General features: G+C 41.9%; 3 protein-coding genes across 13 annotated transcripts in view; all 3 read right to left on the reverse strand.

The window, feature by feature from the left end:
- Nucleotides 1–4,224, reverse strand: part of D2HGDH (FAD-linked oxidases family protein) — a 37,248-nt gene extending 33,024 nt beyond the window's left edge. For 2 of the 5 annotated variants that reach the window (XM_078573663.1, XM_078573664.1), the window contains exons 1-3: nt 4,075–4,224; nt 2,712–3,073; nt 299–400 (exon numbers count right to left, since the gene is read on the reverse strand). In XM_078573663.1, coding sequence (XP_078429789.1) covers nt 299–400; nt 2,712–3,073; nt 4,075–4,213 — 603 coding nt within the window. In that variant the 5' untranslated portion in view covers nt 4,214–4,224. The other 3 variants (XM_078573667.1, XM_078573666.1, XM_078573665.1) reach the window with 3 other exon arrangements.
- A 711-nt stretch (nt 4,225–4,935) lies between these two features.
- On the reverse strand, nt 4,936–10,080 carry LOC144701871 (DNA polymerase V family). The gene is made up of 8 exons (XM_078573668.1): nt 9,435–10,080; nt 8,789–8,914; nt 8,497–8,694; nt 8,157–8,387; nt 6,918–8,081; nt 6,534–6,827; nt 5,977–6,424; nt 4,936–5,901 (listed from the first exon to the last, which is right to left on the reverse strand). The coding sequence occupies exons 1-8, from the start codon at nt 10,035–10,037 to the stop codon at nt 5,099–5,101; spliced, it is 3,867 nt and encodes a 1,288-aa protein (XP_078429794.1). The 5' UTR covers nt 10,038–10,080; the 3' UTR covers nt 4,936–5,098.
- Nucleotides 10,081–16,515: 6,435 nt separating this feature from the next.
- On the reverse strand, nt 16,516–19,652 carry LOC144701873 (protein RTE1-HOMOLOG-like). 7 transcript variants are annotated; one of them, XR_013581123.1, is made up of 5 exons: nt 19,493–19,652; nt 19,047–19,332; nt 18,494–18,700; nt 18,051–18,154; nt 16,516–16,759 (listed from the first exon to the last, which is right to left on the reverse strand). XR_013581123.1 is itself a non-coding variant. In XM_078573671.1 (5 exons), the coding sequence occupies exons 2-4, from the start codon at nt 19,314–19,316 to the stop codon at nt 18,088–18,090; spliced, it is 528 nt and encodes a 175-aa protein (XP_078429797.1). In that variant the 5' UTR covers nt 19,317–19,332; nt 19,493–19,652; the 3' UTR covers nt 16,516–16,759; nt 18,051–18,087. The 7 variants fall into 7 exon arrangements, 6 of the variants coding, with proteins under 6 accessions (XP_078429797.1, XP_078429800.1, XP_078429798.1 ...); XM_078573671.1 differs by having other exon boundaries at nt 18,510–18,700; XM_078573674.1 differs by lacking the exon at nt 18,051–18,154 and having other exon boundaries at nt 18,510–18,700.
- Nucleotides 19,653–22,178: the final 2,526 nt, after the last annotated feature.

The following is a 22,178-nucleotide window of genomic DNA, read 5'->3' on the forward strand; positions in this document are numbered from 1 at the left end:
GGCCCTTAATGGGCTAACAAGAGAGAGAAAATAAAGACATGTAATACTCAGATCAACAATTTTAATCTGTCTATTACCTAACACCTAAAAGCTGCGGACATCATCAATACTTGATAGAGCTATGCCACAGAAATCAATGTGGAGTTCAACTTCTAAAGGTACAGACCTCAACATTTTCAGGAGAAGACCAGATAAGAATAAATACCTTAAAATTTTGAGAACTAATGGAGAGCTTTAATGAAAGAATGAAATAATTTCTGCATATAGTAATGTGTTGTGAATCGAAGTATGTTTTTACCTCATCATGAACTGGCACGCTACCCCCTACAAGACTAGTGTTACCACCTTGAGGGACAACTGCTATCTGCCTAGAGTCACAATACTGTAGGATCTGCGATACCTGGAAACAGAAATAATTAAATAAAAGAAAAAAATTAATCAATTACCTGGAAACAGAGTAAAAAAATTGAGTAATTACGTAATAATCCCCCAAAGTTATGTCATGTTTTACAAGCAGAAATGAAAAAGGGCTACACAGAGCCCAAAAGATCAAGCCTCAACTAGAAACTGTGCAGTACCCCAAGATCTCTACCAGCAACCTTATATTTTATAAATGATTTCAGGAAAAAATGTCATAGTGATCATCGCCCCCATAAGGATAGTAAGATCAACTAAGACTGCCAGAATAATGTAACCAGACATAAACAACAGAATCAGTGTCACAATGACATGGGCCTGTTGGGTTGTCCTAGCTCAAAAATCTCACAACTAGAGGAGTCTTACGAAAATCCGCCGAGCCATCTTATCACCTGATAGGATCCTAGGGGGTAGTTTTGTCATGTTAGCCCACAGGAGCATTTCAGTCATTTAGCTATCATCGTATTTCCTTTGAATAGGGATGCCCTCCCTTTAGGAGGGCAGCCAAGAAGAAGAAGAATGAAGTAGTGTTCTTGTCTCCCTTCTCCTCGTCTAGGTCTGGTCTCCCTCTCTCCCTCAACGATCCCTGGCCCTCCTAATCGTCTATACCTCACCGCATCTTCAGGTGGCTCGTCCTCGGTCGATCCCTACCACCTCTGCTCGTCCTCCTCTCGGATCCTTCCCGTTTCACCTCTCTCTACCCCGGGAACTTCTACCTCGCCTCGTCCTCTACCCTCCTTCCGATACGAGCCTCGATCCAGGTTCGTATCATCACCCTATGTGGTGTACACCCCCTTGCAAGCCATTATTGATGTCTATTGAGGGTGAGGCACTAGCCTCCAGGTATTCGATACAGTCCTGAATAAGGACTGCATCATTGAGGTCAAAAAGACTCGATGGTTGACTGTACTTAGGGCAGGAAATAACCCCCTACTGGAATAACTGGGGTCTATAAATATCCCCAATTGTACCCACACAAGAAGGAAATTCTCAAATCAAGTTTGGGCTTGTCTGATGGATTACGGCGTTGTGAAAGCAAGAATTATCAATCTAGTAATTCTTGAGGGATGTTCACCTGTCTCTCTTCTTCTATTTCTCCCGTTCTCCTCTCGACCTCGTCCTATTTCTTGAAGTCTAGATCCAATCTCCATGAGGATCATAACAATACTATTCTATTCAAGTGCATGCATCTTGTCACCTATCCTCCACTGACTCTGTCAGGGTATGGGCTCCCATTCTGAAGCGCCTGCTCCTGTACATGAGCACAGTCACCTCCATCATTTAATGGTGTCACCCCTACTCTCATTTGCAGGGCCCGTCACCATCCCTGCCTCCCAGCACCATCAAGCGCCAAAACCATTGCATCATATCAGTAACAAGTCACCATTATAATTTTTATTGGGATTACCCTGGTTTATGTGCTTCACAGTTTGCAATTGACTACATTAGTGTCTGCTGACATCCATGAGTATATCAGCAGTTGTCTCCGAGCATCGCTGCCACCATTGTATTTTCACTTGAGTTGGACTGCACCAGAGTCATTTCAATCCAACACGATGAAACTTAGTTCTTGACTCAGACGCTCAATTGGCTTCGGGTCAGCCTGGTCCGAATCAGCCAGATACAACTCAGTCATAGTCAACATAGCTACCTCACTTGATCTAAGGCATCTCAATAAGCCCATTGACACTCCCCTGCTCACTAGTCAGTGGTCAACAACTTTATGACTAAACAGATATGATTTTTTTTAGATGCACGAAAATGGCCCCTCTAGTGGCAAAACAATACCAGCCACCAGAGACAGAATAAATTAAGATATTATTAATTACTACCCACCATTTTTCTTATAATACCAGAAAGCCTCGTCGTTAGATGATCAACAAGCAATAATATTTTTTTTTTACTGATGTTCCTGACAAAACATAAAAATTACCTTATTGTTGAGATGTATCATAACTTAGTTAAAAAGTTATCATCAAGGGAAATGAAACAATTCGCGCACCATAATGTCCCTTTATTCAAATAAACCCAAATGGTGTTCAAAAAGAGGAAGAATTAAGATAACCGAATTTCAAGGATATCATACAAGTCAAAAGAAAAAGAGTCATCAAAGTGTTAGACCTTAGAGCATACATTATCTGAGTAAATCCTGAATAGGATTGAAGGCAAATAGAATATCCAGAAATAGATTCTCCTTAGTAAGGGTTTTCCACGTCCAAAATGTGCAAGCAGCTTCGTTTTTGAGAAAATTGGGCAAAACATTTGAAATTACCATTCAGAGACCGAACGGCTACCTCCTCCGTGCTTCCTGGAGTAAGTAAAAGCTGGCTTGAACCTCTGTATTTCTTCATCCAATCTGAATTCGCAGCGGACAATCTATCTTCATCTTGAATAGCATTTTTCTCACCTAAAATTGCTCTGAAATGGCAAATATCTTCGGTGTTTATCTTTGAGAATGTTGTGCTCCGGGGAACCTTGATTGACGCAGAACCAAACGATCTTAGTTTCAGCCCCAATGTTCTCTGACTGGAATCATGCCGGAAAGACTGATAGTCTCTGAGTTTCATTAGTGGATTAGTTCCCTTGTACCGTGCAACTAGATGAAACATTTGACTTCTATTGGAAAACTCCCCTCCAGCTACGACATTGTTGAGAGCTGCATGCGTCAGATGGTGCAATTGGATCAGCAAACATTTGAAGATATCAAGAATAATTACAACCTTGTCCACGGAGATCGAAATTATATCTATATCATCTATCTCCCTGAAACTCATCTGCTTGTACAGAAAATCAAACAGATCAAGAATAATGAGAGGGTTCTAGGCGTTTCAAAATAATTTACTTTTTCCCAAGAGTCCAAATCAGTAGAATTCGAACGTTTGACTTTTCTCTTAGGAACCTCGTTAGAACTGAATACAGAAAATCAAACAGATCAAGAATAATGAGATGGTACTCTGGCTATTTTCAGTTCTAACAAGGTTCCTAAGAGAAGTTCAAACGTTCGAATTCTACTGATTTGGACTCTTGGGAAAAAGTAAATTATTTTGAAACGCCAAGAACCCTCTCAAAAACTCTCCCCTTCAATCACTCCAAGTCTGCAAACAAGCTGACGTTAAATAAGGTTTTCATGTGAGCTAATCAGACCTCAAATTATGACCTAAAGTTGAAAAAAATATGAGAATTTAGAGTCTTGAAATAATTTTTCGACGGGAGAACTAAACTTTTCCAAAAATTCCAAATTTTACTCCAGGTACGACATTGTTGACAACCGTTTGGTGGTTTATCATTATAGTTCACTAGGCATCCAATTTGTCTTCGTTAATTGACACAATCATCATTCTTCATCCCAGACAAATTAACCATCAACAGAAGTGCAGTACCGCGAGTGTACAAGTCCGACAAAGAAAAAACAAAAAATTCCGGAAACTAAGCTTAGATATCAAAGAGTGCCATCAGACGCGCGAATTTTGAAAGCTCGCGAAGAGAACAATTTATTCCGGATCGCATACCAGTTCGTTACTACACGTCCCTATAAGAATCAAAATCAAAATCAATTTCCGAAATATTCCATCGAACGAAACAAAGAGACATGACGAACGTTCATGAGAATCGCAAAAGCGCATCGAAATCTTCCATTTCTCTCTGAGCTCAGTCTACCTGAAGCTAGCGGCGCCGCAGACATTCGCCGGCCATCTCTTCCGGAAACGAAGAAATCATCAGAGATCGCTGTCGATGGGCAACCGCGCCACCATCTCTGCAGCTTCCGACTTGCAGCGATCCCCCCTCGCCCCCGCATTCTCCCTTACTCCCCGTTGTCAACTCCGCTGATCCATCACCCGACTTATATATGCTTTCCGCCACCCGCCGTAACAAACTCTGCGGACGGATGACGCAAACCGAAACGAGACGGTTCCATGAATGAACGGGACGGAGGTCCCTACCGTATCCCGTCCCGTTCATTCATGAGATTATAACCAGTTTAGTCAAATTTTAAATCGCCATAAAGTCCAACTCTGCTTGGCAGCCGTGCCGGCCAAAAAGGAGAGAAACCTCGTCCCTCTCATTCCTTTTTAAACTCCCCATGTCATCACTTAGGATAATAAGCTCATAAGCTTCGTCTTATTCATCGTCCATGCTAATAACAGACATGTTTCTTTTTAGGAGTGAAGCAGTGTCAAACCAAAAAAATATACCCACATAGAAACAAGAGAACATCAAAGCCAACTGCCTTCATTTAGGAAAGAAAAAAAAGAGCATAATAACTTAATGGCGTTTACTCAGCAGCTTCCTCCATATAAAAAAATCTAATGAAACATTTATAAGATGGAATAAATCGTCTTCCATGTAAGTTGGAGGGTTCTTCAGGGTCTTCAACTCTGAGTCTGGCAGCCTTCAGATACACTTTCAGATGCAAAAACTCTCAATGTAGAGACAAATGCACAACAGGCATAAGGCAGTCCATCAAAAAGCTTTCCTTTCAGAGGAAATAGTAAAAATCAGAGGCACTGGACAACAAGCTCAGGGAAGATTTCTCGGATATTATAACTTTATCCATATAGAAACAAACGGGCAACCAATTTAATGGTCTCCCATTAAGAAACTCTCTCCATATAGAAACATCAAAAGAACAACAAATTCATAACGAACATTAAATTAATTCCACCAATTTCAGGCGGTCTTCTCAAATATTCTTCAGGTGCTGGAACTGGTGCCCCAGCTTCGGCTCCCAAGCAGAGTAAACCTCCGGGGTCAACTGCTTGGCGAAGGACTTGAGAAGATTGTGGGACGTCAAAGCCTCTAGAATTCTCCCACAGACCCGCCGGACCTCGGCCCGCCGCGACTGCTTCTGGGGGAACTTGCTCAGCACCTGGCGCACGACCTCAGAGAGGGACGCCAAGCGCTTCTTCAAGAACTTGGGAGCGCCGGCATCGCCCCCGTCATCGCCACCCTTCTGGGGCGGCCGCGCGAGCAGCTTCAGAGTTGAGTCGACGAGCTCGAGCGCCTCGATCCGGCGAAACTCGGACTTGGCAGCGCCACACTTATCCAAAAGAAGGTCAAAGAGCTGGCGGCTGACCCACGGATGGCGTCGGAAGACCTCCTTGATAAATGTTGACTTGACTCGTGACTTCTTGTTGTCAAAGTAATCGTCAAGGAGGCGGCGTAGTAGCTCGAAGACTGGTTCCAGCTCAGAGGATGAGAAGCCGCCAGAGTTTATGATCTTTAGGAGCCAGAAGGCCGCATTTTCCCCAACCACAGAAACCTGATTGATGCGGGATCGCAGAGCGAGTCTCAAGCTCTTTCCAAGTAGGATTTCCAGTGTTGATATTTCCACTTCGCTGCCCTTCGGGAAGTCCTTCCCTTTAAAGATCTTTTTTTGAAGAATGCCGCCTATACGCTCCCCCAACTGCTTCCTTCCATCAGACGAGTGAGAGATGACAAAGGCCTGCATCAGAAATGAGTATATGGTCACCACTCGAGGGTCGCCTGCATTGGGAGAAAGAAAGATTAGAGGGCTATCCAGGCATAGAGAAGATGAAAGAGGAGGGTGGCAGGCCGAACCTGAGTTTCTCTGAAGGAATATCTCCAAAAGGGTTAAGACTCGGAGCTTGAGAAACATGAGCTGGGACTGGGCGGTGTTGGCAGCAGATGACTCCCGTCGCTCCTTGAGAAGCTGGGAAATGTATGAATCCATCAAGAACATGGCATCGTCATCCATGTCGCTCTCATATGCATCCTTCTCTGTCTTCGCCTCCTGCTCCTTTGCATCATCGACATCAGCATCATCATCACCATCATCCTCCTCTTCACTGTATTCACTTCCAAGGGCCTTGGACTCATTGGCCTCCTCTGTCTCTTCAATGCCAAGGAGGTCCTCAGCGTCGTCGTCATCTTCATCATCCTCCGCATCAGCTGCCTGACGACGGGGAGGTTTGAGATCTTTCTTTACAATGTGTAGCATTGGGAGAAGTCCATTGTCGGTAATACTGTCACAGAAAAATCTGAAAACCTGGAAAGAAGATGCTCTATTAGATAGTAATTTCAGCAAGAATATCAGAAAGAGTGACCTAATGTAAAAGCCCAACCATGTCGAATCAGGAATAGTCTTTTCCAGGTACCTGTTCGATGGCGTAGCACATGGGACCCGAAGCCTCGGGCAGCAGAAAGAGCAGAGTGTCCATGAGAACATCCATCAATTCTGGGGAGTCGCCATCGTCATCCGGTTCATTGACCTCATCTACCGAATCAACAAGCGTCAACCCAGGGAAAGCCTTCTGGCAGCAAATGATGAGCTCCGCCGCCACATCGGATAACTTTTGCATCCGGAGAACAAGTTGTAACAGCAGTTGGATGAGCAAATATCGCAGCACATGCAGCTTGGTGGCTTCTGACCCTGCGCCGATCCTCCGTTCCTACAGGAAACAAAGGCCAATCAAATATTAAGAGATGGAAAGGGGAATTTACCAAAAAGAAAATGATTTCACAGAGAATAATAGTCATACTTCCTGATAAAGCTTGGTACCCGCAGAAAGCAGGTTCTTAAATGCCTTTTCCTCTTCTTCGCTCAGAGTCCGGAAGAGAGAAACAGATGGAATGTTGCACAGAGTGTTGAGGAAACATAGGAAGAACGATCCGAGGTCCTTAGCGTCCTGACTAGTGGGCAACAAACGCAGTTCATCTCCCTTTTGCTCATCCTCGATCAATAATTGGAGTTCCTCGATACATGACCTGCACAATGAACTGGACGTCGCTACTTTGGGCCAGATAAACTTTTCCTGAAGCTCAAAAGACGTCACTTCGGTGCCCAGGGATGAAGAGAACAAGCCTTGGACGGCGAGGAACTTGATAATGTCTGTCTGCAGCCGAAACTTTGCATCGGCAAGCTTCAGAGCTTCCTCTGGGTCAGAAGCGATTGTAGATGCTTTCAATTTGAAGGTCTTCAATACACGGGGCAAGGACTCTATGATCCAATTCTTCATGAAATCTGTGTTTCCTTGCGCTCCCACATGATCTTTGCTCTCTGGGGAATCCCTCTCGGAGTTCTCGTCCGTCGTCTGGCTGGCATCAGAAGGCTCATCTGCGAGTCCACCTTCGTCAACAAACAGGCTCATCAAGTTCTGAGCAAGAAGCATGCGGCCAGAGCAGGTTGAAAATCCGGAGAGTAATTCCTTGACTGTGTTTGTTTGAGTAACACTGTCGAATCTGCAGTTACTGTGCTTGGCAAGAGACAGTATGATTGCAGCGCGACGGTCATCATCACCACTGACCCACTTTAATATTTCTCGAAGAAAATTTTGAGCTGCACTGTACAACCACGAGCTCCGCGTAGACAAGATATCCATCAAGCAATGAACAAATTTGTGGGATAGAACGACTTCAATGCCCATTTTCTGCAGCTTTGGAAGCAGGAGCAGCAGAATATCGAATACCAGATGCTTCCTCTCATGAGAGGATAAAAGAAGGGAGCCCTCAATAACAACCTCGTGAAAGAATCGGAAGTTATTGGCAACATCTTCCGAAGAGTCTGCTTTCCGGGCTTTCTTCTGCTTCTTGGCGGAATTCGAAGTAGATATAGAATCTTCGCTGGCAGGCGCAACAGATGGCAAGAGAATATCTATAATCAAATGCCAGATGCTGTGAACCCTGGGCAGGCAGAACGTGGATTCCTATAGTACAAAAAATAGAAAAGAAACTCAATCAACCATTGAATCAAGTGAAATTTATAAACAAGCTGGAATTACCTTAAAACAAGGCAAAAGAAGAGAGAGATGCTCTCTGGAAAAGAAGGTGTTGGCACTGAATGGATGAGGCAAGAGATTCCCAAAAACTGAGGCCTTTGAATTAGGAGCTTTCTCCTGCAGCTTTAGCGCTAAAAACAAGGCATCTGGGTCCCCAACTTCAGAGGCTTTCTCAAACCAATCACGCAAGCCATCATGGAACAAGACATGCTCTAACACTACTTCTACAGGAAGCTGGAAAATCAGAAGAAAAAGGCGCAGAATTCATATCAGATTCTAGAAATAATCAGGAAAAAATGATGGCCTCTAAACACAGAAGAAAAGAACAAGATAAATAACGCACCTCCTTTACCAAATCCAGAATAACATAAACGGCAGACTCTCGCAGGTACCTTTTCTTGCCAGCCAGCGATGTAACGTGGGTCAGTATTTCTTTAATTAAAGTTGAATTCTTTTCAGAAACCCAGACAGACGCCACTCTCCCTGATCTTGCGAGAGCTCCGTAGGCAAAGAGGCGCCCAATAAGACTATCTCTCACCTCCTAAAAGAACCCAGAAAGAAAAATAAGAAATAGTGAACATTACAAGGTAGAGAGAGAAAGCCAAGGATGAATTAGCCATATGACGAGCACAAACCTGACCCTTCTTAGAGGATGAGACCTCGAGGAACTGGGCAATAAGCTTCAAAAACGAATCCAGGCGTATAGCAGGAACTGAGCTGAGCACAACGGTCAATCCCAATGCGAATCCCTGCCTAGCACACTAAACAAGAGACAGTGTGAAATCAGAGATGATCCATGACATTTAAATAGTCATCTGATAATCTATAAGCAGAGACCAAATTTGAATAATGATGACGAAGGCAGGATAATGAAGAGGGACATGGAGTAATAAAGTTTGTTTCAAATGGTTTCGCCATTTTTTTGAAATATTTGTATTTGTTCGTTACAAGTTAACTTTCCTCATAGGGTTAAGGCCTTTGTGGTCTAGACAATTGACAGTTCAAAGTAGAGCACCATGACAATATAAAGGATAAGCCCAAACCCGCATCAATTCATTTCACCACAACCATTCTTCAGAAATAACTACTACCAAGCAAATATCAAGCAGGAAAATGGACCCCAAAATTATTCAAGAGTTTTCCCAGATCCATTATGATTGTTCTACATTCTCAGTGATTCTTCCTAAACTTTCCGACAATTTTCATTCCATGAACAAGCGATTAAATTGAGTTGGACTCCACAAAATAAAGATTCAGTAATTGAGTTGGATTTAATTTTACCTCCCTGGAAGAGGCAAGCCCACGGATGAGCCTTCGGACAGCGTATCTAACAGCAGGAGCACAAGCATCCAATCCATCATTTTTCTCAGCATCAAGAGGAACAGCCCCCGAACTCCCAAATCGACAGCCCTCTTCAGATCTCTCGAATTCAATCTGAGCTCTACGAAGCTCGTTGGCCAAGGATTCAGCGGCCGTCTCCCTCGCAGAAGACTCCAAGGAAGTGAGCTCCATGAAAATATGAACAGGAAGGCCGCTGCCAGGCGCAGACGGCGAAGCTTGGGCGACAGCGCTCTCAGTCGTCGTCTTCGGAGGCATCTCTCTCTCGACCGCCCCATGTCTTGCTTTGTCCTCGGCTTTGCGCTTCTTCTTTCTCTCCATGGGTTTGATGGATTTCTGGACAGTAGAAGCAGCAGCTCCGTCGCCGGAGACGTCGCTGGCTTCAGCTTCTGCTGAGCCCGCATTCATCTTCGATTTCTTCTTCTTCTTCGTCGTCGTCGTCTCCTCCATGAGAGGTTCTGGGGAGCTGCTCTCGAGGTCGGAGCCATCGCTGCTCTCCGACTCGGACGAATCTTCGGGGAGAGTTGTTCTCCTTTTGCCGCCCATCTTTGAAGCTTAGGTTTATGCTTGCTCTTCGCTGCTTCTTGTAGGGTTTACCTGAGCCCCGTTGGAGAAGAAGGTGCTCCTTGCTGGGCCTGTTGGTATACTTTCCTCCGGCCCAAAGCCCAATATATAGTGCATGGACGCGGACGGGACGACTTTTTCGTCCCCGGACGAAAAAACGCCCGATCCAAGTATATGGACGGAAGTCGGGACGAAAAATCGTCCCGCGGACCACCGGATGGGTCGGTTTTCGTCCCGTGAGACGAAAAAATCGTCCGCCCGGAGGTCTTGGACAATGGATAGACTAATCTGGACGGAAAACTGTCAGATTCACATACAACGGTTGAGATGTAGGCACGTGGCCTCGCTACGACAATTTGCATCAAAGTCCTTGTATTTTCATGCACGTGCAAACTAACGCAGCTCAGAAATAATTGTACATGTCTCTTTGCATTCTCTCTCCTCCACATTCCCAAAAAAAACTTAGAAAAATCTATATATTAAAAATATAAAACGAGTCTGTGTATCTAGTTCTAAAAGAACTGGGGGCCCGACTCTCTCACCTTCCCAGGACAATAATGGCTGTAACAAGGCCTAGTTTTCTACCGAGAAGAGTATCGCTTTAGCTTCTTTAGAAGACAAATGAGATCAGAGACGCGTGCAAACGCTGCAATAACTTTTTCGTCCGGGACGAGGGACAGGATGGTTTCCTTCCAGACAGGACAAAAATTTGTCCCGGGAGGACTGGATGGGACGGTTTTCGAAATGTGGAACGAAAAAACCATCTCCTCCTTCATCCCTGCACTGAATTCAGACGTCGGATGGGACGAAATTCATCCCATCCCGTCCATCGTCCATGTCCGGGACAGTCCAAAACTATGCTCTTACTTACCATGTAAAGAAGTATGTTTTATAATTTCATGTGGATGTGAGTAGTTCAAATCTGTATGAAGATTGAATTATAAGTTTACAACCAACCAAAAAAGGATTTATAAGTTTTCATTAAAAAAAATCAGAAAATTGAAGATTGTGTCAATGTTGCCTCAACAAAGAGGACTATGGACGAGGGAGTCACGAGTTGTCATACATGTTTCATGTGCAGCGTAAAAAATAATTTTAAATTTTAAAATTAAGTTTACCTCAAATAAATGTGAGATTGGAATGCGTTAAATTTTAGTCCATTCTTGGTGTAGAACAAAAACTCACTTGTCCAGGTCGCCTTAAAACAGCTCATCTACCATAACATGGCCTGCTTTCACCAACCATCTAGTATTTTTATGTCATATATAATAAGATTCAATAGCTTTGTTTCATTATCATGTTTAGAGCATCGTAGTTATTTATTTTCATTTTTTACTAATGAAAATATAACATCGTTGACAATCAAATCGTCAACAGCATTCATTGTCGTGTGTTTTGAACATTCTGTATATCATCATGTCAATGTCAACACAAGAATCTTCACCTCAATGTCGTTATCAGTGTGGTTGATTCTCTGTCATTGAAAATGACAATAAGGCTCATAGACATTGACAATGATGTGACCCAATGACATATCAAGAACGCGAGATCCATCTTATCTATAAATGGGACTGCACTAGTGGGTCAAGAAGAACATCATCATAAAGATCCATCTAACCTCATTCCATTAACATTTAGTTTATTTTTTTTGTAAATGATGCCATCGTAAAAATTTTCTAATGCAAAACACCCCACATAATACCAGGTTCTTTCATCGCACATTACTTAATAATGAATCTTAAAGCACTCACAGAAAAAAATTCAGAGCTTAGTATTCCTAAATAATACATTTATTGAGGAGGATAACCATCAGTGATATATTAATCTGGATAGAGATGGGAAAATCGTTTGTTTGTGAACGTGTGAACGAATACGAACAGTTCGCGAATAGATGAACCCTTCCCAAATGGTTGGCATTCACGAGGATTTTTTTATTCTTTTACACTCTCTCTCCCCCCCCCAACCCCACCCCCTCCCCTCTCGCCTCCCCGAACCTTCAGTGATCCCCTCCCCCACTCCCCCGTGGGCATTTCTTGTTCTCTCTCTCTCTCTCTCTCTCTCTCTCTCTCTCTCTCTCTCTCTCTCTCTCTCTCTCTCTCTCTCTCTCTCTCTCTCTCTCTCTCTCTCTCTCTCTCTAATAATACAGGCCTTTCAAAATGTAGTCCGTTTGTGAACCATTAACAAACAAAGACGAATGCAAGCATATATTTTTCACGTGTTCATTCGTTGATGAACACTGTTTGTTCAATGAAAAACAACAAATTTCCCATCCCTAAATCTGGAAGAGAGAGAAGTAAAACCTTGTGTCAGTACCTACAAGCCGATGAATAGTTTCGGGCATATAACCTCTATGGGGTGTAGGTCTCCCAAGAAGTAATATAGACATGTAAAGGTTTCCGCAGGATGAACAGAGATTGGCCCTTGATTACAATGGTAAATGGAGCTGGACTGCAAACCAAACCGTCAAGCAGGAACGCTATTCAGCCTTACAGAGCCGATGCTGCCAAGTATAAGGGACACTGCTTATTGGATTAAAGTTAGTCTACATATAATACCACTCAACTAGTAGGGATTATGCACCTAGCTACACAAGCTTTGTTTTTTTCTACAATACCCTTCTAAAACATGATCTTGAGCTCCTTATGGATCATTTAATATGGGGTAAAATTATAACTCCTACCTAACCAATAATAGATCAACTTTTTAAATCATTTCTTTCCTTGCCATTTCATTTGGGAGACAACACAATATCAATTTTTTTACCACTTTTTTTGTTTCTCAAATTAATTTACACTAATTTATATTAATGTCAAATTTTAGAATACTGGATTTTTTTCACTGCATACCATTTCAAAATTTACCACCATTACTACTAATGCTTTGGATTGATAAAATTGAGTATTAAGTTACCCATATTTGGTTAATCCGGGTATGGATGTGCTAATCTTATTGGATTTGGATCTCTGGGCACTTTTATTGTTCCATAATTAGTATGTTACATGGAATCAATATTTTAGTGATGTGTAATGGGTTGTATTAAAATATTTTGCAACATGATAGACATGATTGCCAACATCTATTACTTACATTAACATAAGAAATGTGCATTAGATTTTTATCGACCATGGAGAGTGATGTTTATACTTTTGATACATGTCCCCTCCGATACTGCCAAATAAGTTAACAATATATATTTTCGGCCTTCATTGTGAATTTTTATCAATTCACATAGATATCATCAGGAAATATAAGTTAGATAGACATGACACCATTCCATGACTCATTTCTATGGGGTAAAACAATGATGTGAATGTGAAAAGTTTTGGTTAACTAATTCCCGATAAATTTCTAGTAAATTTTATTGAACCATGGTATACAGTACCAAAAAAATGTGTTGGAACAGATTAATTTTCAATCCCTTGTAGCATTTTTTTGCCATGGCGCATTATCATGATGAAAATTATCATCAACAGTCAACTATCACTCTTTGTTGCCCATGTTTTACAGCTAAGCTGTTGAACATTAACGATAAAAATTATTTATTGATGGAACTTGATGGTTTATGCATGATTTACCCTCATTGTAAGGCGTACCCAAAGTAGTGAGAAAAAGTAAGTGTATTCAGTCCCAACACTCCTCTTTATTGGGTTTACGTGAGGTATCTTAGTCTAATATTGCAAGGAGACACTACTCTGAAAGTATACGGGTACAGACACCACAGGATGAGACCATTTTTCATGACCCAGATTGTTGTGAAGCTCTCTCATGTCATTCATCACATTATATTCTTACAAGGGCTTGTTGACAGAAGACTCAAAGTAATATTATACGTCCTTCTCCAGCCATATCAACACTACATTCCCTTGGTGACTCCATGAATGCTTATTATCTTCATCTTTCAAGCCCCAATAATTTGGGACTGGCCAGTCATAAACTGATTGATCTTTATAATTATGGCATTTGCTTTATGATATTTTCACAAATGTCATAGCAAATAAGTTGGGGGATAATTGATGGTTCAACTATCCATCATTATGAAAGAAACATTGGTGTTATTTCACCTGGTACTTTTATTTATTATGGAGTTTTACCCAAGCATAACAAAACCTTGAATGAGCCTAACTCAACTTTTATGAATTTGGGAAGGGGTGAGTATTGTATTTTGAAAAGAAGATGGTCCCATAAATTATCATTTCAGCCAAAAATGCAATTTCATGTGTTAAGGAAAAGATTTGGTGAGTGACTACCTTAAAATACTTTAAATTTAATGGGATTTCCAAGTTGTGTCACCTCTCTGGTAGAATGTTGGGTTTTTTTTCAACTAGCCATGTAAAAGAGATTTGATGCAGGACGGACGTGGTCGACGTCCTGCGGCGGGAGCGTGGGTCAGTTCGTCCGGCTCGGGGACGATCATCTTGGACTGTATGTCCCGCTTGTCGGTGGGTGTTCCGGAAAGGTCCTGCGCGGGGCCTCAATTCGTAGAAGCCGAGGGTGACTGTTCTCCACTCGGTCAACGCCCACGGGGTCGTCGTAGAGGCATTGGGGGGCCTGACGACCGGTGGGCGGATAGGTTCAGCCGGCCGGATGGCGAATACGGCAGCGAACGATACAACGGCTTACGGCAGCCGAGGGGCGCGACACGGCGAGGCGGCGCGGCGGCGGCGGCACAAATCGCGCGGCGAGGCGGAAAAAGCGGCGCGGCGCGGCGAGGCAGCGGCGGCCCCATGGCGGCGCAGCCCACGCGCGGGCGGCTGCCCGGCGGCGGGCTGTCCCGTCGGCGGTGTCCACCCGTCGCGGCGGCGGCGCGTCGCGGCGGCTGCCCGGCGGCGGCTCCGCAGGTGGGGCGGCCCGTGGCGTGCGGCGACGGGCTGCGACCGGAATCCCTGCGGGCGGCCTGCGACGGCGGAGGCTGCGGCGGCGGCGTCTGCGGCCGCCTAGAGTTTCGTCGGGTGAAACCGACGGAACAGGAAGGGGGGGGGTGGAACGGGACGGGCGGCCAAGCCGGCCCCGTTCCGTTCCGCCCAACTCTCTCTCACCCTCTTTCTCTCTTCTTCTCACACGAAAACGGGACATACTCTTCTTTTCCAAAAATTCCAAATAGACTTGTTCTTGCTCTTACCCTAGGGGTCCTATATATAGGCCCCTTGGGTTACAAAGGAAAAACCCTAAGCGAAAACAGGAAATGTTAACCTAGATTTAGAAAAACAAAAAAAATAAAAACTAGATAACTTGAGGGCTACACCATCAAGATTACTCCTGTGTAGGAGTATTTCATGATTTCCAACAGGATTTAATGACACATACATAAAACACACAAGGTTCTAAAATATTGATTCATCACAATCACTTCCAAGGTAAATGAACTACGGAGTCAGGAATAATATTACATTAATATCCTTCAAACTGTTTACCTCATCAGTCATGGTAAAACCAATATATATTTAACAAGAATGCCTGATAGAACCAGGCATACTCCATTCATATCAAATTAAGTAACATTTATTCTTGAATTTTAAAATATTAAATGATTTTTCATAATATATGTGTATATATTTTTTGAAAACACCACTAATCTAGGAGATACTATGCACTTAACTAAATCTGTTTTGATTTTTCTCAATAATACCATTTAGAAACATGACATTTAGCTACTTGCTGATTTTAATATGTTGTTTAAAAATAGTTTTTTACATAATAAGCTTTTGCATCAATATATTCATTATTTTTTATTTCATTTAACTTTCATGTATGAACGACACATTATACGTAAAATTTGAAAAAAAGTAGAAATTTGTTTCATAAATTAATTTTACTTGCATGCCTATTAATATCAAAAATTTAAATATCAAAATGTTGTTTTCTTCTCTCAAGTATCAATTAACAACATCATTACTTTTGAGACATTATTAATGTTGAGCACCATAGTGACCTTCTTTTGGTTAACCTATGTAATGGTATTGTTCTATTATTGGACTTGATCATGTGTACCCGTATATTTTTTGTACATTTACATCAAATGCAATCAACACTTTTATCTTTAAAAGTAATAATGATTTCTAACATTTCTCATTTTCCATCACAGCAAGAAATTCCCATTGATTTTTCAATCACACGGGCACACTGATTTTCATCTATTTAAATTAATAAACCTTCTCATATTTTTACTTATATTGATGAGATATATTTTTAGACCTTCCTTGGAAAATTACGGTTGATTGATATGGATGTTAACAATGAAAGGCAACTAAGATGCCAATAACATTGTAACTCAAGTCATCTTTAAGATTCAGAGGTAAAAAAGTTTTGGTTAATAAATCCTAGGGAACTTGAGTTCCAATATTTGTTTTGAATGCAATACCTATATTTTTGTCTTGAAACAACAGAAAACTGTTTAATAGAGTACAAACATTATGTACCTAGAGAAACTTTCAGTCTCCTACATCAAAAATTTTTGGTCAGATTGAATTCTCAAATTGAAATTTTAATTATGTTTCATTCTATTTTACAAATACAAGTAGAATACCATTGTTTCTGATACATTTTCCCCCTGCATCCCTGGCTGTGGCTATCAAGAGTGCTCCAGTGCTTGCTGACATGTAGCTAGCTTGAGCGCTATTGCGCTTGCTGACTGGCCGCTGGCTGCTTCGCTGCTGCCCCCTCTTTTTCTTTCTTTACTTTTGTTTATCTTAATTCAAACTCAGCTCCTGAAACATAATTAAATCCACAAAACAGTCAGGCCCAAAGTCTACTTCACCTTTTATAATAATAATTTCAAAAGAAAGATGGTTCAATGAGTTCATCTCTATCAACTGTTAGGAAATTGAATCATATAAAATTCAACATGATGATTTCACCCAGATATTTTAGCATCACAATGATGCTAAAATATCCCTAAAAGGTGTAACATTTGATGCATAAAATTGGATCAGTCATTTCTTGTTGCTTAAATTAGTCTAGTTTACCCCTGACCCTTAAAACACATATCTGGGTTCTTGTCAATGCTAAAAAATACATATATAATAGGCACTTACATGTCATTTCATCATTTTATGCATCAAAATTGATAATATAATGCACATTATCTATTATATACACAATTTGAGGATGATACATATTCCCCTGTCCTATGAAGCGTAGACTTGCTCCACAACATGACCAAAAAGCAAATGCATCCTAATACGACTAATCCACCATAGATTTTTTGGAGATGCTCCAAAATGTTGGCTTTCCCAGGTGATCGGTTCTTCTAGCGACATCTTATGGAGGAAAAGATCTCGAACTTTGTGAAAAAGTCTCATCTTTATGAGCTTGGGAACATTGGCAAAGGGAGATTTCATACGAAGCATTCTTAGTGCAATTGATTTTGAATCATATGCTACTCACTAATACTGCCTTTTGAGAAAAGTTCCCAAGTCTAAATGTTGAAAATGGAGACTGCCGAAGAAATGTTAAGGCAGACATATCATGATTGATGTGGATACATGCCAGAAAAGGGCATAGAACTTTTTTATCAGATAGAGGAGAAGAATACATGGAATTCAACAACTCCATGATGGATAAATTATTTATAAGTTTCCAGTTTGTACTAACGTATATCACTCCTCTCAATCATATTATGGGATGTAAGATTGCCCCATCATTGGTAGGAATGTGCTGCAATAAGAAGTATGTAACATTCCGAGAGGAGTTGCATCCATGTTAAAGACTAGGGCACTCCTCTAGATTATCCGATACAACACCAAAGATTGGTAGGTATTCACTTGTCTCTGAACATATCATGCTAATATCATTACAAGGTTCATAATCAAAGCTAGTTGATGGCCAGACATTGGGACTCACATGATCAAGCACTACAATGTATATTAAGGTAAAAGAAGCATTCGCATGGTCAAGGATTGTTCTTCTCATAATGCAAATTAACATTTAAAATCTATCACCAGACTTGAGGTATTCATGGGAGAAATTCTGATCTCATGGAAGTCTAAGAAGAAGTACACTTTCCCAACCATATGCCAACTCTTGATATAGCGCATTAGCCAGTGCCGTTACAGAGGTTTGTAGATGTGACATCAATTGCTGACTGACTAGAACGTGAGCACCTGAAATCATGCATTTGATTGAACATGATATTCTCAAACGCACGTAAACACCAAAAGTATTAAATGCATTTCTTTTCATATCTCAGGTCACCCTCCATGTGCATATATTTGGATCTCTTTATATCTTTCTCCGTAAATGTGTGTACATGAAGGGTTTGATAATTCAAAAGGGAGAGTGGGCTAGTGCTGAATCAGGCTTTTAAAACAGAAGGTAGCAAAGAGGAACCAGCCAGTGAGAGCGAGGGAAAAGACAAGCCAAACAATGAAGAAGATGGAACCGCCGATGAGAAACCCAACAAGGATTAGCACAAATAACGGAGAGAATGATCTTAGAATTGCCTTCTTGTCTACCCACTTCCCCTTGAAGAAAACCCATGCTGCCAGTTTCACCACATTCCACTCTCCTCTTCCGTTGTCTGCCAGATTATTCAGGCAGCTCGCGACGAAGGAATGACAGTTGCAGGTTAGAAGATTATATGGTTTATGTTGGAATTCCACGGTGCTCTTCCTCAGTGACTCATCCCATGGCACCGCGAGTGTTGGGATCTGCAACCACATGGCCATGAATAAGTAAAAGTATGTGAAATATTAGAAAATTGCCTCATAAGTTCAATAAACCAATTTACTACAAACTTCTGGAAAAAAGATACTCAAAAGAATAATAATAATCATGAATTAAGTATTACTTATATGTATCAGCCAGAGAATTGGAGGACAGGACGGATGAAGGATGACTGAATGGATGAAATATGATGATTCGTCATCCGTCGCTCTGCGTCAACCAGAACGTCGGAAGGTTGACGTGACGTCTGACGCTGCCAACACGTCAATACGTCATCCGTCCACGAGTTAGATCAGAGAGAGAGAGAGATAGAGGAAGAGGGCTGGAGACCTTCGATCGGTCCAGTGGAAGGTATCGGGCGACGGCGCCGAAGGCAAAGTTATCGACGGAGACGAAATAGGGGCCGGCGAAGTCGAGGATGACGCCATCTTCTCGGCAGATCCCCAAGTGGCCGATGAACGGGATGAACCAGGAGATGATCGGGAGAGGAGTCCACACGATGCAACGCGGGAATCGAGCTCGTCTTGGATCGATTACGGCTTCTACGATCGTTTTTTGCTCCATGGAGAAGGATTCCTCCTTGATTTCGCCTGTTTGCATCGATCCCTCCTGAATCCTATAGAACAATCGTGGAATCGGAATTAGGGGATATCGATTGAAGTTTTCACTTTGATTTGGACCAATGAAATTGGGCGGAGAAGCTGAAAGTGTGAGAAAGTAGGTATAAATCGGTCGGATAAAAAAAACAAGAAATCAAGAATGAAGAACAGCCGTACTCGAGATCGGATGCCCTAGGATCGCAAAGCCAGAACACCAGAGCCACTCTAGTATTTTTAAGTAGCCCATAGTAATTGGGCCATAAACTTGATTTGAGAGAGAGAGAGGGGGGAAGAAAGAGTGAGGGAGAGAAAGAGGAGGGAGAGAGAGAGAGGGAGAAAGGGGGGGAGAGAGAGAGAGAGAAAGAGAGGGAGAGAGGGTAGGGATCGGATCGGTCATTCGAACGATCGAATCCGAATGCCGATCATTCTATTTCAGATCCGATACGAACCCGATCCGATCCGAATTCTAACCAGTGCAGCACCACCAGCTACGGGCTGTCCCCGGCGAGCCACTGGTCATTTGTTCTAACTTGTTTGTTCGATTCGAAATATTTGTTCGAACACGAACAAATGGTTTGTTCTATCGAAACATTTGAGCACATCGGTCCGTATCGGCAGTTCTTCGTTCGAATCTTTCGATCTGGATTCAAACGATCAGATCCGATCCGATCCCCATTCCCTAAGTGAGGGGGAGAGAGAGAGAGAGAGAGAGAGAGAGAGAGAGAGAGAGAGAGAGAGAGAGAGGGAGAGAGAGAGAGAGAGAGAGGGAGGGAGAGAGAGACAAAGAGTGAGAGGGTGGAGGGAGAGAGAGAAAAAAGAGAGAGAGGGAGGGAGAGAGAGAGAAAGGGAGAGGGAGGGAGAGAGAGGGAATGAGATGGGGAGAGAGAGGGAATGAGGGGGGGAGAGAGGGAAAGGGAGAGAGAGGGGAGAGAGAGAGAGAGGAGGGAGAGAGAGGGAGGAAATGAGAGGGAGGGAGAGAGAGAGGGGGGGAGAGAGAGAGGGAGAAAGGGAGAGAGAGGGAGGGAGGGAAAGAGAGGGAGAGAGAGGGAGGGAGAGAGAGGAAGGGAAAGAGAGGGAGAGAGAGGGAGGAAAAAAGAGGGAGGTGATAACATGCAATTTTATCATGCAAAATCATGGAATTTATAAGAAAATTTCACCTAAAACATTAATATTGCATGTTATCATTATGAAAATATAAGCAATTTCCAAAAAAAGTTGATTTTTTACAATTTTATGAATTTTTAGTTAATTATGCACAATTTTCTGATTTTATTTTTATGGAAAAAGGATTTTTAAAGTCAAAATATATTTTCAAATGAATTTATTTCAGTTGAAAATATATTCTTATAATTTTTCTGATTTTTTCACATTTTTTTAGAATTTTCTGGAATGATTTAGAGCAAGAAATGAAATTTATTTCATAAAAAAAAATCATTCTCGGACTTTTTTTATTCATCACAGGCGTAAATATCAAATTTTTATTGTTTTGAGGGCACTTTTTTGATTTTTTAAACCGCGAGGGGTTTTTTATAATTTTCCAGGCAATTTCTATGGTTTTTCTTTGATTTTATGGGGGTACGTGGCGCTTCCGCAGAAGGCCACGTCGCCCTCTACTGTTACAAAGCGGAAAAATTTCGCTTTTTCTTTAAAAAAAAAATAAAAAATAAAACGAGTGACGTGGCGCAACCAGAACGCGCCACGTCACCCGTTACTGTTCATTTTCGGAGAAAATCGGCTATTTTCGAATTAAAAAAAGTATTTCTGCCCTCTGTGCATAGCGCGGTGCGCGCCACGCACAGAGGGCCACGTGTCGAGCTCTCGCGCCTTGAGCGCTTTGTACTCACCTCTAGTGTGCAAAGCACACTTATCACTAACCGAATTTTTTCTGTTATGAAGGGGTACGTGGCGCAAATTGGAGGCTTAGCGCTTGAACAAAGGGCCCACCGCGCGGCGAATCAGAGCGCGCCACGTGGATCGGCTAACAACCTGAGGAGAGAGAAATTCAAAAATAGGCCTAAATCTTCAAAAAATCATAACTTTTCACCCTGACATCCAAATGACCTGAAATTTTCAGGGTTTGTTTGTAATAATCCTAACCACCTTTCTGAGCCAAGAACACTATAAATTGGGCTCAGAAAGGTGGCGAAATAGAACTTTGATTTGGAGCTCCAATACAATTGGCCTGGAGGACACAGCTTATTTCAACAGTTCAGATCCGGATTGGGGCCTCTCCAAAGTCTTGTAAGTCTTCATACCTCTTCAGATTCGTGATTTCTTGAAGTTCTAACACGCCAAGGCATAGGCGAAAGGTATATGCCCTAGATTCATGAATTTTTAGAGAGAAGCAGAGGATCTTTGGTTAGAAACCAAAAATTCTATCTTAGGAGTTAGATCTAATCATAATTCAACATTTTCTATCAGTTAGATCTGTCATTTTTGACAGATCTGACTGTTTAGACAAAAAATCCCCAAATTTCATGCACTTTCTCTCTCTAGATTAAACTTTCACTTTCTCTCTCTAAAATTCAAAATTCAAGTTTCAATTCTTTAATTCTCATTAATCTGAACTTCCACACAAAATTTCATTCAAAAATTCTCTCATTCAATACCTTAATCCTAAAAATTTCATAAACTCTCTTAATTTTCTCTCTCTTCAAGTCTCTTACATTGAAATTCCACTTAAATTCACTAATTCACTCAGAATTCTTGCAGACTGCCTCTCTAGGGTTCGACTCCTTACTCATCATTTTACTAAAATCTAAATTGAGAAAGGAATTATAAATTTCATTGCATAAGCCTAATCAAACAACGACAAATTAGCGATTATAAACCGTAAAATTTAGGCTTATCAGGAGGAAAAAAG

The sequence above is a fragment of the Wolffia australiana genome, chromosome 4 (assembly GCF_029677425.1).
Source record: "Wolffia australiana isolate 7733 chromosome 4, ASM2967742v1".
NCBI lineage: Eukaryota > Viridiplantae > Streptophyta > Magnoliopsida > Alismatales > Araceae > Wolffia > Wolffia australiana.

What these genes read in the sequence shown, in the direction of transcription:
- LOC144701871 (XM_078573668.1), bottom strand. Translation starts at nt 10,037, where the DNA reads ATGGGCGGCAAAAGGAGAACAACTCTCCCCGAAGATTCGTCCGAGTCG. An exon ending in TTCTTTTGCCTTGTTTTAAG is followed by an intron (nt 8,082 to 8,156) that starts GTAATTCCAGCT and finishes TTTGTACTATAG; the next exon opens with GAATCCACGTTCTGCCTGCC. An exon ending in GTACCAAGCTTTATCAGGAA is followed by an intron (nt 6,828 to 6,917) that starts GTATGACTATTA and finishes TGTTTCCTGTAG; the next exon opens with GAACGGAGGATCGGCGCAGG.
- LOC144701873 (XM_078573669.1), bottom strand. Translation starts at nt 19,316, where the DNA reads ATGCAAACAGGCGAAATCAAGGAGGAATCCTTCTCCATGGAGCAAAAA. An exon ending in TTCCACTGGACCGATCGAAG is followed by an intron (nt 18,701 to 19,046) that starts GTCTCCAGCCCT and finishes ATGTGGTTGCAG; the next exon opens with ATCCCAACACTCGCGGTGCC.